Below are 15,466 nucleotides of genomic sequence, written 5' to 3'. Positions count from 1 at the left end.
CGATCATTTTTGACTTGTACCTGCCTTTTGTCACTTTCTGATCTTTTTCCTTAACATCAGGATACTGTAATCCCATGAACTCCCTAGCTTACCTGCAGAACAAACACATTTATACCTAATGTGCTCCTTCCAAACTTCTATAAACTTGAAAACAAGATAAAAAGGTTTGCTAAAATGTGAGAGCATGTGCTTTAAGATCTGTCCCTTGGCTGCATATATATGTTTTATTTGTTGAGGGCAGTACCAGGTTGTCAGAGAAACTCTTTCTTTGTGGCTTTCAGGTAACCTACACAGAATAGGAAAGGCACTTAATTCAATCTCACAATAATAAATATGTATATCTTGTCTTCTTCATAAAGCTAGTGAACCCTGTGGGAACAGGGAACATTATGATTTGTATTAACAGGGCACGTGGAACAAAGTTTGGCACTTAAAGAGGATTTCAACAAATCCTTTAATATATCATAGTGAAGTCAACTAAATGGCTAATATAATATTCATCTTACTTCTCAGCAACATCAACAATACAAGTTGTCCCAACATTTTACCTTAAGTTTTTTTTTTTTAATTTTAAGCAAATTTAAGTCCTAAGGACACAAAGATTCTACAAGAAACCTCAAATGCTATAAGGAATGGTCAGTAGATGGCATGCCTCTCTTCAGAGCAGTTAAGCCCAAGGTTAATTAAGCGGTGCTAATATTGCTGAAAGGCTTTTTTTTAAAACTCAAGATCTTATCTTCAAACAGTTCCTAAACTTCTCAAGGTGTATTTCAAAAGAGCAGGGTACTAACCTTAGCTCTTTGGTCTAAGTCTGGTAATTATATGCTGCCTATTAAAATTCCCCTTGCAGTTCTAATTTAATAAGGTGGTGCTCTGCTCAGTTCTTGTCAAACAGCTCAGAGCAATGCTACTGGCTGCAAATGCTTATCCCATAGAATGTAACATTTCAGATGGGATTAAGTGATCATTTAGAATTTTTCAAGGAAGAAGGCAATCATGAATTCATTAAAATACTTTTCTACTTATAAAGAATATATAATCCATATTTTAAAATATGTAGCCAAAGTTCCTGTATCTGAAAGTGCTGGCCAGGTGTGGTGGCTCAGGCCTGTAATCCCAGCACTCTGGGAGGCTGAGGTGGATCACTTGAGGTCAGGAGTTCAAGACCAGCCTGACCAACATGGTGAAACCCTGTCGCTACTAAAAATACAAAAATTAGCTGGGCACAGTAGCATGCCTGTGGTCCCAGTTACTAAGGAGGCTAAGGCAGAAGAATCGCTTGAACCTAGGAGGTGGAGGTTGCATTAAGCAGTGATCACGCCACCGCACCCCAGCCTGGGCAACAGAGCAAAACTCTGTCTCTAAATAGATAAATTAAAATGCCAAAATGAATTTTAGTTATATTTTTAATGAGTTCTATTTTGGTTATTATAAGCATGACCAAAAAACCTTTTCAAATGTATCAGCTTTTAAGCATTACAAAGCAAAGAAAACTAAAAAAAAAAAAAAAAAAAAAAAAAGTTCAGAGACTCAAATTAAGCAGAAGTTCTTACACTTTCCATCCAAACCTGAGAAGACTAGTGTTACCATTTCTCCAATCTACTAATAGGAGAACGACAATGGAACATCAGGGAGATGAACAAGGGCAAAATGAAACTAAATAGAAGTGTATAGCTATTAAATTTCAACCTTTAGCTGGCACCATATTAAAAAGGCACCCGGGCAACTATAATCCTTCGTAGGGAATTAGGGTAGTGGCACAGAAAACAGCAGCATATAAATGGAGTTTCTGTACAGAAATGGAATAGTCTGTACAGAAAACTGTATAGACAGTTTGCAATGAGATCCTAAAACATATCTTAAGGCTTATGGATAAAAATATAAGTACAGTCCTAGGTAGAACCATTATCCTTTAGAATTTATTCTATGATTCTTAAAACAAAACAAAACAAAGTAGTTCCATCATTCTGGCATACCCTAACCACAGGCTCTGTAGTCAATATATTACTAGCAAGGCAAAAGGACAAAGTTTCTATTAACTATAAATATTTTTTCCCATCTATACATTCTGTTTATAAAAAAAAAATCTATCATTGTTCAGAATATTGACATCACTTAAAAAAACTAAAAATCAGTAAGAACAACAAGAATTATAAATAACTAAAAAATATCTTAAAACTATCAAAAGTCCAGGGTCCTTCAAGGCTAAGAATACACTTCTACTGCCAACCACCCGCAACAAAGAAAATCCATTTAAAAACCAGGAGCCAAGAAGCTACCCTTTCTCTAGGGGTTGGCAAACAATGTAACAATTTCATCAACTTTATCATATGACATTATAACTGACCATAAAAAGCAAGCAGCAGAGACGTGTTTATTTTGCCCAAAATGAGAGAGGTACAATCAAATTAAACGATTCTCCTTAAAGAAGAAAAGTGTAACGCGGGGGGGGGGGGGGACACAAACACCTTACATTTTCAAAAAAAATAAATTATCAAAGATTTTAAGTTTTATTTTTTTAAACAATCGTAACCTAGAGGTGTAATTGAGACTCACAATTTAATTCAAAATCTTAGGGCTAAATGTGTTTTGGAGTTTTGATATATTTTTCCCAGATTTAGAAATACTACTTAACAATTCCCAGTGGGGTCCAGGCCAGTATGCAGTAATCAAACATAATTATATTTCTGCTGCAAAATATACAAATATTTGAAAAAATACCCTCATTTCAATCCAGATCTACTTATCCAGGAAGTTAATATCCAGTCAGGCTTTGTGGCCAATTTTTGTTTTTAGAAGTTTGGATACTGAATAGAAGACTGTGGGCTTGAACTAAAAAAAAAACTTTACCCTTAGCTTAAAAACAGTATATCATACAAAAATTACTTCCTAACACTTAAAGTTTACAAACTTTGACAGTGTAGCAGAAATTAGATTTTAAATATTTTCTATAATAAATTACACATTCTATATTATAGGAGCTTAATTTATACGTCCAAAGAAAATCAAATGAATTGTTTCATGACATAAAATAAAATGCATTCATATTAAAAATTGTAAATTTCTTCCTTTATAGTACTTTCTAGCTAAAAAAAAAACAAACACACAATTATTTCTACTAGCTAATAAAATCTTGCAATTGTACTCTAATTGAACACTGTCAGTGGTGCAACTAGCTTACAAGGATTCAGGAAAATCTGGACACTAGGGTAATGGAAATTCAGCAACTGAACAAACCTCCATTTTTTTCTTCTTTCTATTGTCTTGCGGTTTGGAAAAAAAAAAGATACAGGTTTGTAAGATGAATCAGAATGCTTATTGTAAGTTTTATGTTCTCTTGAAAACTGCACAGTACAGTGATGAACAGTCTCTGGAGTATCTCATTAGGTACTCAAAGTCCAGCTCTACCATTTAGTTGCTCTGTGACCTTAGGAAGTTATTTAACACCCTGTGCCTCAGTTTCCTTATTTACAAATGAGGGAAATAATGGAACCTACCACATAGAGTTGTTAATGAGAATTAAATGCTAAGGAAAAACAAGTAAAAAATAAACTTAATGACAGGAAAAGCCATAGGAAGAACAGATAAAAAGGGAAACAACTGATATTAGTAATTACTGGCAATGTTAATGAAATATTAACAATCAATAATTTGTGATATTAATCACTTTAAAAACCCAGACTGGCTTAACGTAGGTTTTTAAAAAATACAATAAATGTTTACCTTACATTTCATTAACTGAAATACCATGAACTAACTAACATCTCTATCCCTTTATAGTAACTAATAATTATTATGTGAACTTACTTCGGTAAACTACTAAAACATCTCAAAAACTTTTTTTGTGAAAAATTCTAGCAAGTAGTTTGCATGTACGGTTAGCATTCAGTAAATGAGAATATTTGGTAAGTCAAAGTGTCTAATTTCCTGATCATACCAAATAGCACAACCATCAAACATGGTTCTGGAAAGAAACCACTTCATTTACTACACAATTTGACAAAGTACTAGATGTGACCTTACCTATCTTCATCTTTGTCATAGAGTTGGTAATAATCTCCACAGCCATTCCAAAAGGTGTTGCCCACTTCTTGCCTTCCTGCCGTGGCTCCACTTTCTGGTGTTATTTGGTTATTTTCTGTTTCCCTTGGTGTAATAATAACTCTTGAGTATGGTGGATCCAAGAACATACAGTCATGCTCTCCATCATATTCTTCACATTTTATTAAGAGGTCATCTGGGCCACTTTCCTCAACTTCCAAAGCCTCCCTCCATCTTTGAACACTTCTTTGTTTTGCCTCATGCCTATTAAAACCTGTTTCTTGGTCCACCTGGCTTGCACTTATCAGTTTTCTAACTTTTGGCCTCACTACCTGTTCAGGAGAACTTCCACGGTTCTTTTCCCTATCATTGGTATTCTGTTCACCACAGACATGCCCTGGACCACAGCCTGCATCTTCAGGTGAATTTTCTGTCTGCCTTTCCTGGCTAGTATTATTTTGCTGTTTCTTTCTAACCACTTCATCTTGAGAAGACCTCTGAATTTCCTGGCTGTTCTGATGGACAAACTCAGTATCACCAGCAGAACTTTTCACTAAAGGTACAGAATCTAACTCTTCAAACTCATCTCTTACTTCACAGTTAAATGAGGGAACTGGTGGTGAAAGACCAGTGTATGCCTCTGCCTCTGTGTTTTCCAACTCAAATGTTGTATTGACTAATGATTCCTGATATCTACTACCTTCCACCACTTCTGCAGAAAGTTGAAGATGGTCATTATCTTCTCCATGTTTGCCATCTGGATCGTAAGAGTCTGTACGAACCAATGCAATTCCATTTTGGACACTTGAAGCATTACAAGCTCCTGAAGTATACTCTCCCTCAGAGTGATTATGAAGATTTGTACTGCTTTCTAAAGTATCCCTGCCTTCCTCACTATGATGTACTGCAGCAAAGGACTGACTGCTCTCAATGGTTTGATTCAATGCTGAACCACAAGTGGGAATTTCTGTTTCACTTTTTTCAAATATAGGTTCGTTGGGTAAAGAAGAATCAACTTGATCCAAAGGATTGGAACCTTCATAGAAAACAAAAGAAAATATATTTTGAAGGATTCATTTAGATAAAATTTCATATAATAACTATCAGTTAGGTAGAAATCATACCAATTATTACCTACTTGCAAATATGAGTAAACTAATAAGTTTACAACTGATATTAGTAACTACTGGCAATGTTAATGAAGTATTAACAATCAATAATTTGTAAATATACCAAGAGTGCTTCTATACTCTGTAACAACCGGGAGTGCAGACTAATTACCCTATGAGTTCATTTATGTCAATGTGTAGCCTTTCACTATCATATCCCTCACATGTCTTTGGCAATTTTCTGTCTAAATCCTAATACCGTAGACAGCTGCAAAATACTTTTTCTAAACCACTGATTAATAAATTTTAATTGAATAAGCCTTTCTTGTCTTTTGGATTTTGTAAGATGATGAAAAAAATAAATAAGCCAAGCTAAATTTAGAGATAAAATTAAAAGAAGTAAAGTTTTATTGTAGGTTGGGCACAATAACCCACACCTACAATCCCAGCACTTTGGGAGGATGAGGGACCACTTGAGGTCACGAGTTCGAGACCAGCCTGGGCAAGATGGCAAAACCCCACCTCTCCCCAAAAATAGAAAATTAAGTCAGGTTTGAAGGTGCATGCCTATAGTCCCAACTACTTGGTAGGCTGACGCAGGAGAACCACCGGAACCCACGAGGCAGAGGTTGTAGGCAGCCAAGATCATGTCACTGCACACTAGCCTGGATAACAGAGCAAGACTAGGCTCAAAAAAAAAAAAAAAGAAAAAAAAAAGAAAGAAAGGTCAGGTGCAGTGACTCACACCTGTAATCCTAGAACTTTAAGAAGCCAAGGCATGTGGATCGCTTGAGAGGTCAAGAGTTTGAGACCAGCCTAGCCAATGTGGTGAAACCCTGTGTCTACTAAAAATACAAAATTAGCTGGGTGTGGTGACACACACCTGTAGTCCCAGCTACTAGGGAGGTTGAGACACGAGAATCACTTGACCTGGGAGGCAGAGGTTGCAGTGAGCGGAGATTGCACCACTACACTCCATTGTGGGAGACACAGTGTGACTCCATCTCAAAAAAAAAAACAAACAAACAAAAAACAACAAAAAAAAGAAAAGTTAATTCAATATAGCATGCAGGGAAAAATGTCCCTACTTCATCCACATTTTTTAAAATTTCAAAAAAATTCTTTTTGATTCAAAAATGATTTTCTTTGGCTGGAGGGTGACAATGTAATCACTACTGTGACAGTTATATTTTAATGATTGGCTGTATTCTACTTTCTTCTGTTTAAATATATATACCATTAATATTAAATTCAGTAAGAACTTCAAAATAAAATTTCTTGATAGGAAGTGTGCTGCACTTACACTTACAGACATGCATAATACCCACCCAAAAATTTAATTACAAGATCAATTCCTATATAACATTAATAACCTAAATAATTATATGTTACACACCTGAGGAATTTTCCTTTGGAATATCATCTAGTTCCAACACTTCGTAGTCATCACCAGCCCGACCTAAGCTTCTTTCATGCCTGGTCATACATGGTTTAAAACTGACATATGCATGTCTTCTTCCATATCTCCTGCCTGTAATTGTCTGATATCCTCCTGCTGGTTTGGGCCAAGCAGCCTTACCAGATTCCTGGTCCATTGCTGAAAAAAATGTTAAAAAATTAAAACAGCAACAGCAATGAGTTTTATTCTGGCAACCTGCTGGGGAAAACGACTTCTTTCTGTATGTTATTATTTATCAAATCATATGCTACTGAACATCAGGTGTACCTTACTACTACTATAAAACATTATTCTTCACACACTAGAAAATTAAACATGAAGTACTATATAATAAGAGTTAGTGGCCTCTTCCCTTCAAAAAATATGTTTTAAAATTTGGTTCCTTTAAGTTATTCCAGATTTTAAAAATTAAATCCACCAAAAACATTTTTTATATGTCAAATTATACTGCCAAAGCTCATTATGGACTAGAGATCTTCTAAGTTACATAAAAACTTTTTATATTAAGTGCTCAATTACTAGCATATGATATGATTGTAAAGTATATCAATTACTTTAAGAATTAAAACATTTGGCCGGGCGCAGTGGCACAAGCCTGTAATCCCAGCACTTTGGGAGGCCGAGGCGGGTGGATCACGAGGTCAAGAGATTGAGACCATCCTGGTCAGCATGGTGAAACCCCGTCTCTACTAAAAACACAAAAAATTAGCTGGGCATAGTGGCACGTGCCTGTAGTCCCAGCTACTTAGGAGGCTGAGGCAGGAGAATTGCCTGAACCCAGGAGGCGGAGGTTGCGGTGAGCCAAGATCGCGCCATTGCACTCTAGCCTGGGTAACAAGAGTGAAACTCCGTCTCAAAAAAAAAAAAAAGAATTAAAACATTTATGTCAAAGATAACAAGTAACCTCTTTAAACTGGTATCTGTACCATGATGAATCAACTAGACTACGATAAATATGTTCCAAAGATTAACATAAGATAAAAACATCCAAAAGAAAACAACAATGAGCCAGGTCAAACACACACTGCCTTCAAAACTACCATGAATGGTATATATTATTGTAAGAAAAGCCGACAACATTTAAATAATTTGACTATTAAGTCTTGATGACTGAGGGGTATATAGTAGTGAACAGCAGCAATTTTCACTAAGCAGTACTTTATTATACACATACATACATATATTAAATATAAGTTTGACTAATCAATTATATATTACATGTACTATGCAAGAACCAAACAAAATATTTTCTCACAGCATACGGTATAGTCGATAAATGGAGCTGTTGCTGGGCATGGTAGCTCATGACTGTAATCCCAGTACTTTGGGAGGCTGAGGCAGTTGATCACTTGAGGCCTGGAGTTCTAGATCAGCCTAGCCAACACGGTAAAACCCTGTCTTTACTAAAACTACAAAAATTAGCCAGGTGTGGTGGCACATGCCTGTAATCCCAGCTACTCAGGAGGCTGAGGCACAACAATTGCTCAAACTCAGGGTCAGAGGTTGCAGTGAGCCACGGTTGCACCAGTACACTCCAGCTTGGGTGACAGAGACTGTGTCTCAAAAAAAAAAATAGATAAATGAATGAATGAAACAGTTACATATTTTTTTAGTTGCATCAAAATAAGAAATATAATCACTCTCATAAGGAAACAGAAACAAACATGTATTTATAATACATGCACAATATCAAGTGTTTACACTTACTTAACCCTGTCAGTAACCTTGAGATAGATACTGTATTCTATTTCTAAAATTGAAAAATTAAGGTTAAAATTAAGTGTTGGATAACTTGTCTAATAATCCAATAGTATGATTCCAGAACCAATGCCCTTAACAGTTCTAAGAAAAGAACAGTCTCCAAAGTGGAAAGCATAAAGCTTCCCAAGCTAAAGGGGTGTGGAAGAAAATATCAGAATTTCTATTTTTACCTATTTCATATCAAATATTAGAAATTAAGCTTTACAAATATTCAATATATGGCTCAAAACCAGCCTTTAGTAAGACCACAGGTCACATAATCATATGTCACTTATTGGCACTCAAGGTACCCAAAGGGAAAAACACGAAGTGCTCAATGTAGAAGAACTGACTTTCCTTACCTGCTGACTCCTTTTCAGTGTACAGTGACATATATGGCAGTGTCTGTGTGACCAGTTCAGTAGAATTATAGATGTGATTTAGTTTTTATTCAAACTCTGGATAAGCCGCAGAAGATTCCTACAAAGAAACAATGAATTAAACAATATATTAATAATAAAAAGCACAAAAATAGCAAAACTGATACATCTGCTCCTCCTAGAGAAGCTCTATTAGCCTTATAAGAAAACTTAGAAAAATACAAAGTGACGTGGCCAGGCACGGTAGCACATGCTTGTAATCCACCTTGGATTACAGCACTTTGGCAGGTCAATGCAGGCAAATCACTCTGAGCTCAGGAATTTGAGAACAACCTGGTCAACGTGGCGAAACCCCATCTCTACAAGAAAAAAAATTAGCCAGGTGTGGTGGTGCACACCTGCAGTCCCTTGAGAGGCTGAGATGTGAGGATTGCTTGAGCCCAGGACATCAGTTGCAGTAGGCTGAGATCATGCCACTGCACTCCAGGACTGGGTGACAGAGTGAGATCCCATCTCAAAAAATAAATAAATAAAAACAAGAAAAATACAATGTGACTTGACAAGCCAGTCAAAACCCCTTAAAAATACCAAAATGGCTATTTGAAATACAAATTTACATCTGCTCTTGATAAACCTTGCCTAAGTATGTATCATTCTTAAGACTGTCAACGACAGCAACACATAAATAATTTATAAGTAAATAAACAAAAATATTAGAAGTACTGACTTGAGTATGTAACCAAACTATTTGGGAGTCTATTACACCGTACTATTGTTGCTTCTCTGTCAAGCACTAAAGTTCCTTTAGCCCTGGAATTGCTAAAAGAAGGTAACTCTAAGAACACAAACTTAAACATTTTTTAAAAATGTATAATGACTTATAACAATTAATAATTAATGTGTGAAAATAATGGTATTTATTCTTTGCAATAGTCAACTGATTAGATATTTAATCCCAAATAAGAACCTATTTTCAATCAGGAAAAGCTACAATTTATCATGGAACAAATACAGAAATAATTTGTTTCGATATTAATGAATTTATTTACTATTTAAAAAGCAACCTGTGGGGTTTTTTTGACAGTTTGGCAAGTTTTTCATTTAAACACCTTATTTATTTCAATACTTGAGCTATTGCTAATTGCCTGTCATTAATGCAAATTTATTAGACAATAGCTCTGCAAATGAGTTTAATTGTATATGTTACCTGTCTAATCACGGACAGATATATATTAGCATACCTAAGAATACACACGTTCACCCATATAAGTTATAAATTTTGTGACAAGTTGTGATCCTCTAAACTATCTGAATCAAAAGTGACTGTTAGCAACAGCTAAAGAGAAAAGGAATATTAAAAAAATAATAATCTTAACATACTGGCAAAAAGACAGGTGCTAATTAACATTGTTTTAATTTTTTTAAATCTGAAATAATCTGAATCTTTACAGATCACAATACAGTACATGGCAATCTTAAAAGATGACCATGGATTTACGTTCATATAATGAGTATCTTACCCAGTCTTTTCTTTGGAATAAAGCCTTATTCTACCATGCTCCAAACACGATTTTCAGAGCTTGAGACACAATAATGTACAAAATGGACAAATATTCCTGCCATCTTAAAATTACAGAATGAGGTATAAACACTAAACAAATAAGAAATAAATACTTATCTAATATGTTAAATAATAGGTACTAACAGAGCAAAATAAAGCAGAGAGTAAAGAGTTTTGGGGGCTGGTTACAGTGGCTTATCCCTGTAATCCCACCACTTCAGGAGGTGGAGGCCAAGTCAGGAGGATCACTTGAGCCCAGGAGTTTGAGACCAGCCTAGGCAACAAAGCAAGACCCCATCTCTACAAAAAATTTAAAAATTAGCTGGTGAGGTGGCATGTGCCTATAGTCCCAGCTACTTAGGAGGCTAAGATGGGAGGATCCCTTGAGCCCAGGAATTTAAAGTTGCACTGAGGTACAACTGCACCACTGCATTCCAGCCTGGGTGACAGAGTGATATCCTGTCTTAAGGGAAAAAAAAAAACTGTTTGGAACACAAATTTAAAATAGCTTGGTTAGGAAAGGCTTCTTCATTTGAGCAAACACCTGAAGTGAGGGGAGAAAATGAGTAAATCTAGGGAAAGAGCATTCTAGGAATAAACAAATGATCCAAAAGTGAGAACTCCCTGAAGTGAGAACTTCCAGAAGTGATCAAGTAAATACTAAGAAGTCTGGGATGAAATTAGCAAGCAAGTAAAATGAAGTCAGAAAATTAATTAGGAAAAGGGGAGGAGTAAAGCAGAACAAATCAAAGGTCTTTACATACTAATGCAAGAAATGGGAGCAATGTGGGGTTTTTCTCTCTCTCTCTCTCTTTTTTTTTTTTTATAGCCACAGGGTTTCGCCATATTGCCCAGGCCCTGGACTCAAACAATCTGCCCACCTCAGCCTCCCAAAGTGCTGGGATTACACATGTGAGCCACAGTGGCTGGCTGAAATGTGGGTTTTATTCTGAGACAGAAAATCACTGAAGTTCTGAGCAGTGAAGAGACATTATTTGACTTCTGTTTTAATAAGAACACTGTGGCTACTGTGTTGAACAGCATGAAAGGGAATGAGGTCAAAGGCAGGGAGCACTACTACAGAACTATCAAAATAATACTGGCAAGAGATCATAGGGTTTAGACTAGGATTAACATAAAAGTGGTAAGAAACGACTAGGTTCTGGACATAATGTAAAAAAAATAATTCACAAAATTTACTAATACAGGATGTGGAAGAAGGTAAGGAGTTGAGGTTGAATCCAGGATTTATAGGCTGAGCAATGGGAAGAGTTAACTTCAACTAATGTAGGAAAAATTGTCGAAGAGGCAGATTTGAAGAAAATATCGTCAGTTCAGTTTGGGATGAATTAAGTTTGAGATACTATTAGACATTCAAGTGGAAACATTAAATAGGAGTCCAGCTGACTGAAGAATTATGAGCTGTTGGTATAATTTGGGACTTGTCAGTGTATAGATTATACTAAAACAGGTATGACCTTGGATGCAATCTCTAAGTGTACATGGAGAAGTAAAGTTAAGCTCTGAGAAAATCAAATATGAAGAGGCCAGGGAAAAAGAAGCAGAGACTAAGAATCCCTTTTCCAAAATGCTTGGAACCAGAAGTATTTCAGATTTGGGAATTTTTTCAACTCTTTGAATATCTGCATATACATAAATGAGGTATCTTGGGGATGAGATCCAAGTCTAAACACAAAATTCACTTGTTTCCTACACATCTAACATTGTCTGAAAGTAATTTTATACAATATTTTTAATAACCGGGTGCATGAAACAATGTTCTGTTAAGTACTGATTTGGGGCTAGGTGCCGTTGCTTACACCTGCAATCTCAATACTTTGAAAGGCCAAGGCAAGCAATCATCTGAGGTCAGTGAGACTCTGTCTCAAAAAAAAAAAAAAAGTTCCAGATTTTAGATTTTTCAAATGTTAAATTTTTTAATTAGGGATGCTTAACCTGTACCAGAAAAAATAGCACAGAGGCTAGCAAGAAAAAACAAAAATCCTGAAGTATGAATGCCAAGTGAAGAAAGTATTTCAGATAGAACTGACTAAGTGACTGTGTCAAAAAAAAGTATGAAGACCTATCACTGACCACTTAGCACAAGGATAATGGCAAATGGCGGCACCTTTGGTAGCATGGTTGGTGCAAATACCTGATTCTAATGCTGTTAAAGAGAGGAAAGGAATTGGAAAGAGTACAGAAATAATGGAAATCACCCTGCTTCTTAAACTTTTCTTTAATGTAATTCCACTTTCCTTCTTAAATATACTCTTTTCCAAGCCGTCTAACATCCTCATCTAAATTCAGTTTACCTGTTTTCAAGGGCTATTACTCAGCTATTGCCATGGTAATCTTTTGATTGTACAACCCGTTTAGGTAACTTCCCTACTTTGAATTTCATGTCTTTATCTTTTTTTCCCCTTTACTGGAAGATCCTCAAATAATGGTTTCAATAAGTATATGTAAAAGACAAACCCTGAGTCCTTGGATATCTGAAAATACTATCTTTCCCTTATACTTTAGTACAGTTCAATACAAAATCATTTTTTCTAAACTCCGAAAGGCACTGTGTCCTACCTGTCAATTGATTTATCCTTCTTTTGTAGAAACACCACATTTTTCTGTCTGGAGTATTTAGGATCTTGTCTCAATAGCTGGTAATCTATAATTTCACAAAGGCTTGTTTGGGGCAGGCCATTTTTTTAGTTTTTCCTACACAGCACTGGAAGAGCTATTTTGATTAAAGACTCCTGTACATGTCTCAAATATATCTTTTTTTTCCTTCCTAATTTCTCTTTATTTGGCCCAAATGGGCTAATCATTTGTCTCTAAACTTTTCTTTCATATTTTCACTCTACAGACTGGGAATTTAACTCTCTTCTTTCACTTAGCCTTTCATTATTCTCTGTAATTATCTTTTTAATTTCTTATACTTTCTTATTCTGCGATTCTTTAATAATAGTGGTTCTTGTTTTATGAATATAGATTAGAATCTCTCTGTAGATACTAATTATTTCTATTTAATTTGAGATCTCTATATTCTGTCTATGACAGTGTTATTTCATTTCTATCTCTAAGTATAAAAAATAAGAAAAAAAGCAAATAAGGAAGATATACGTAGGGAATAAAGACCATAGCTGAGGTTAGGATTAAAATGATTAATCAGTCTAAATTTGTATCTATGGTAAATTGGGAACACAGTTTTTCTCTAAATAGACATTTCCTTTGCTGATTAGTTGTTTGCTCCATGTGCTTATTCACCTAACAACATGTTCATAACAGGCTCCTCTCTACTTGTGACAGTTACTTCAAACAATTTGGGGTTGTTAAATACTTCTTACAAACACTAAAAAAAATACATAAATGTTCTGCTAAGAAGTAAAGGAGTGAATCAGGGATGTATTAATTCTAGGTCTCTCAGTTATTAACCTAGAAGTCATCACTTTATCATTTTAACTAGGATATTATGCCAGCAGCTCTGGACAGACAATAGGAATAATCTCTAAAAGAATACAAGGAAGAACATGGACATGGGACATACACTTCTCACAGTAAACTAGTGAGTTTAAAGACAAAGGCCTTGTTTAATTTTTATTTAAATGCACTTTGTCTAGTACATTGTCTGACAGTATACTGAAACAGCTGCTGAACAAATGAACGAAGGAATTAGATAATTCTGTGCTTTCTCTGATGAAAATGTGGTCATACAATGAAAAAAGAGAGCTAAGTTTTTGGCACACATGCATTCAAACTTCAATATTTAGACAAGTTAATAAACTGTTCTCAGTATTAGAGCCCTCTCTTTACTTGTTTCTAATGAAAACAGTATGATGGATGTGACTGTGTGTGATGTACAAGAATAGGGTAATAAAAGGAACTAGGGCTTCCTCCTTAATCTCTCTGCTCACTCTTGCTGGAAGAAACCAGCTGCCACATCATGAGATCATTCAAGTAGACCCACGGAAAGCCCACATGGTGAAAAACTGACCGTTCTGACAAAATCCACAAGAAACTAATGTCTTCCAGCAACAGCCACATGGATGAGCCACCTGGAAAGCAGGTATCTCAGCCCCATTCAAGCCTTCAGATGACTGCAGTCCCAGCCTACATTTTGATTACAACCTCATGAGAGACTTGAACCAAAATCAGCAACCAGGCTGGTCCTGAATTTCTAACCCACTGGGACTGTGAGACGATAAACGTCTGAGTTGCTATGTCTAGTGCAGGAAAATAAGGAATGAGGTGAAGGCAAAATAAATGTCCAAAGAGTAAATAAAGTATCTATTTTGAATAACAATCAAAGCTTGTACTTAAATTATTTCTCACACTTGCATATTCTTTTTAATCTATCTTTAGATTTCTCTTATCTTCTATCCACAAGCACATGACTGCCTACATATACACACAACTGCAAAATTGTCTAGTAGATCTTATTTACTAACTAGTAGATACACAATAAATAAGGAATGAGGTGAAGTTGTTCCTGTATTTTGCTATACATAATAATGATGAAAATCTCCTACATAACAAGTTAGGTTCTTATCCTGCAACAGGTAACAATATACAAATAGTGTACATTGAAAGGAAGATTTAGGCAGAGGGAGAGAAAAATCAGCTAAACATTCAGAAGAAGACTTTCAACTGATAGCGTGAATCTACACCCTTATGACCCATCTGCTGGGAGCCAGAAATAACTCACTTTTAAAGTATCTTTTCTAGAAAAACAAAGGTTAGTTGAGAAACAAATACAATTTGATCCTTACTTGAAGGAGAAGCCTTGATTACTCTTCCAAGTCCTTTGGAATACATATTTTATATTCTCTCATATTTATCTTTACATATATGCCTCCAAAATGCCCTAAAAACATTTCTTAAAATTCCTCTTAAATCAGTCTTCTATAATTACCTACCCTGCATTTCCTTTTAGTAAACGAATTCCTTAGACATACAGAAGTTTGGTAATTTACACCTATTACTACAACTGAGATATAAATTCAAAACCACAAACTTTGACAAAATGCATTTATGACAAACTTACTAGAAAGCTATTTTATATATATGTTGGAATCAACTACATTTTAACTTAGCTTACTAACATTATCTCATTTTTCTATTAACTGCGAAGGCAAAATAAATATCCAAAGCGTAAATAAGGTAACTATTTTGAATAACA

At 35.4% G+C, this 15,466-nt stretch overlaps 1 protein-coding gene across 1 annotated transcript in view; it reads right to left on the bottom strand.

The window, feature by feature from the left end:
- PJA2 (praja ring finger ubiquitin ligase 2) overlaps positions 1-15,466 on the bottom strand; it is a 63,387-nt gene that overhangs the window by 31,484 nt on the left and 16,437 nt on the right. The window contains exons 2-4 of the mRNA XM_039467746.2: positions 8,712-8,829; positions 6,547-6,747; positions 4,024-5,077 (exon numbers count right to left, since the gene is read on the bottom strand). Of these exons, the coding sequence (XP_039323680.1) occupies positions 4,024-5,077; positions 6,547-6,747; positions 8,712-8,742 (1,286 nt within the window). The 5' untranslated portion in view covers positions 8,743-8,829. The remainder of the gene's footprint in view (positions 1-4,023; positions 5,078-6,546; positions 6,748-8,711; positions 8,830-15,466) is intronic.

Source organism: Saimiri boliviensis, chromosome 1, assembly GCF_048565385.1.
Source record: "Saimiri boliviensis isolate mSaiBol1 chromosome 1, mSaiBol1.pri, whole genome shotgun sequence".
Classification (NCBI taxonomy): Eukaryota; Metazoa; Chordata; class Mammalia; order Primates; family Cebidae; genus Saimiri; species Saimiri boliviensis.
This window is presented reverse-complemented; position numbering and strand designations above follow the sequence as displayed.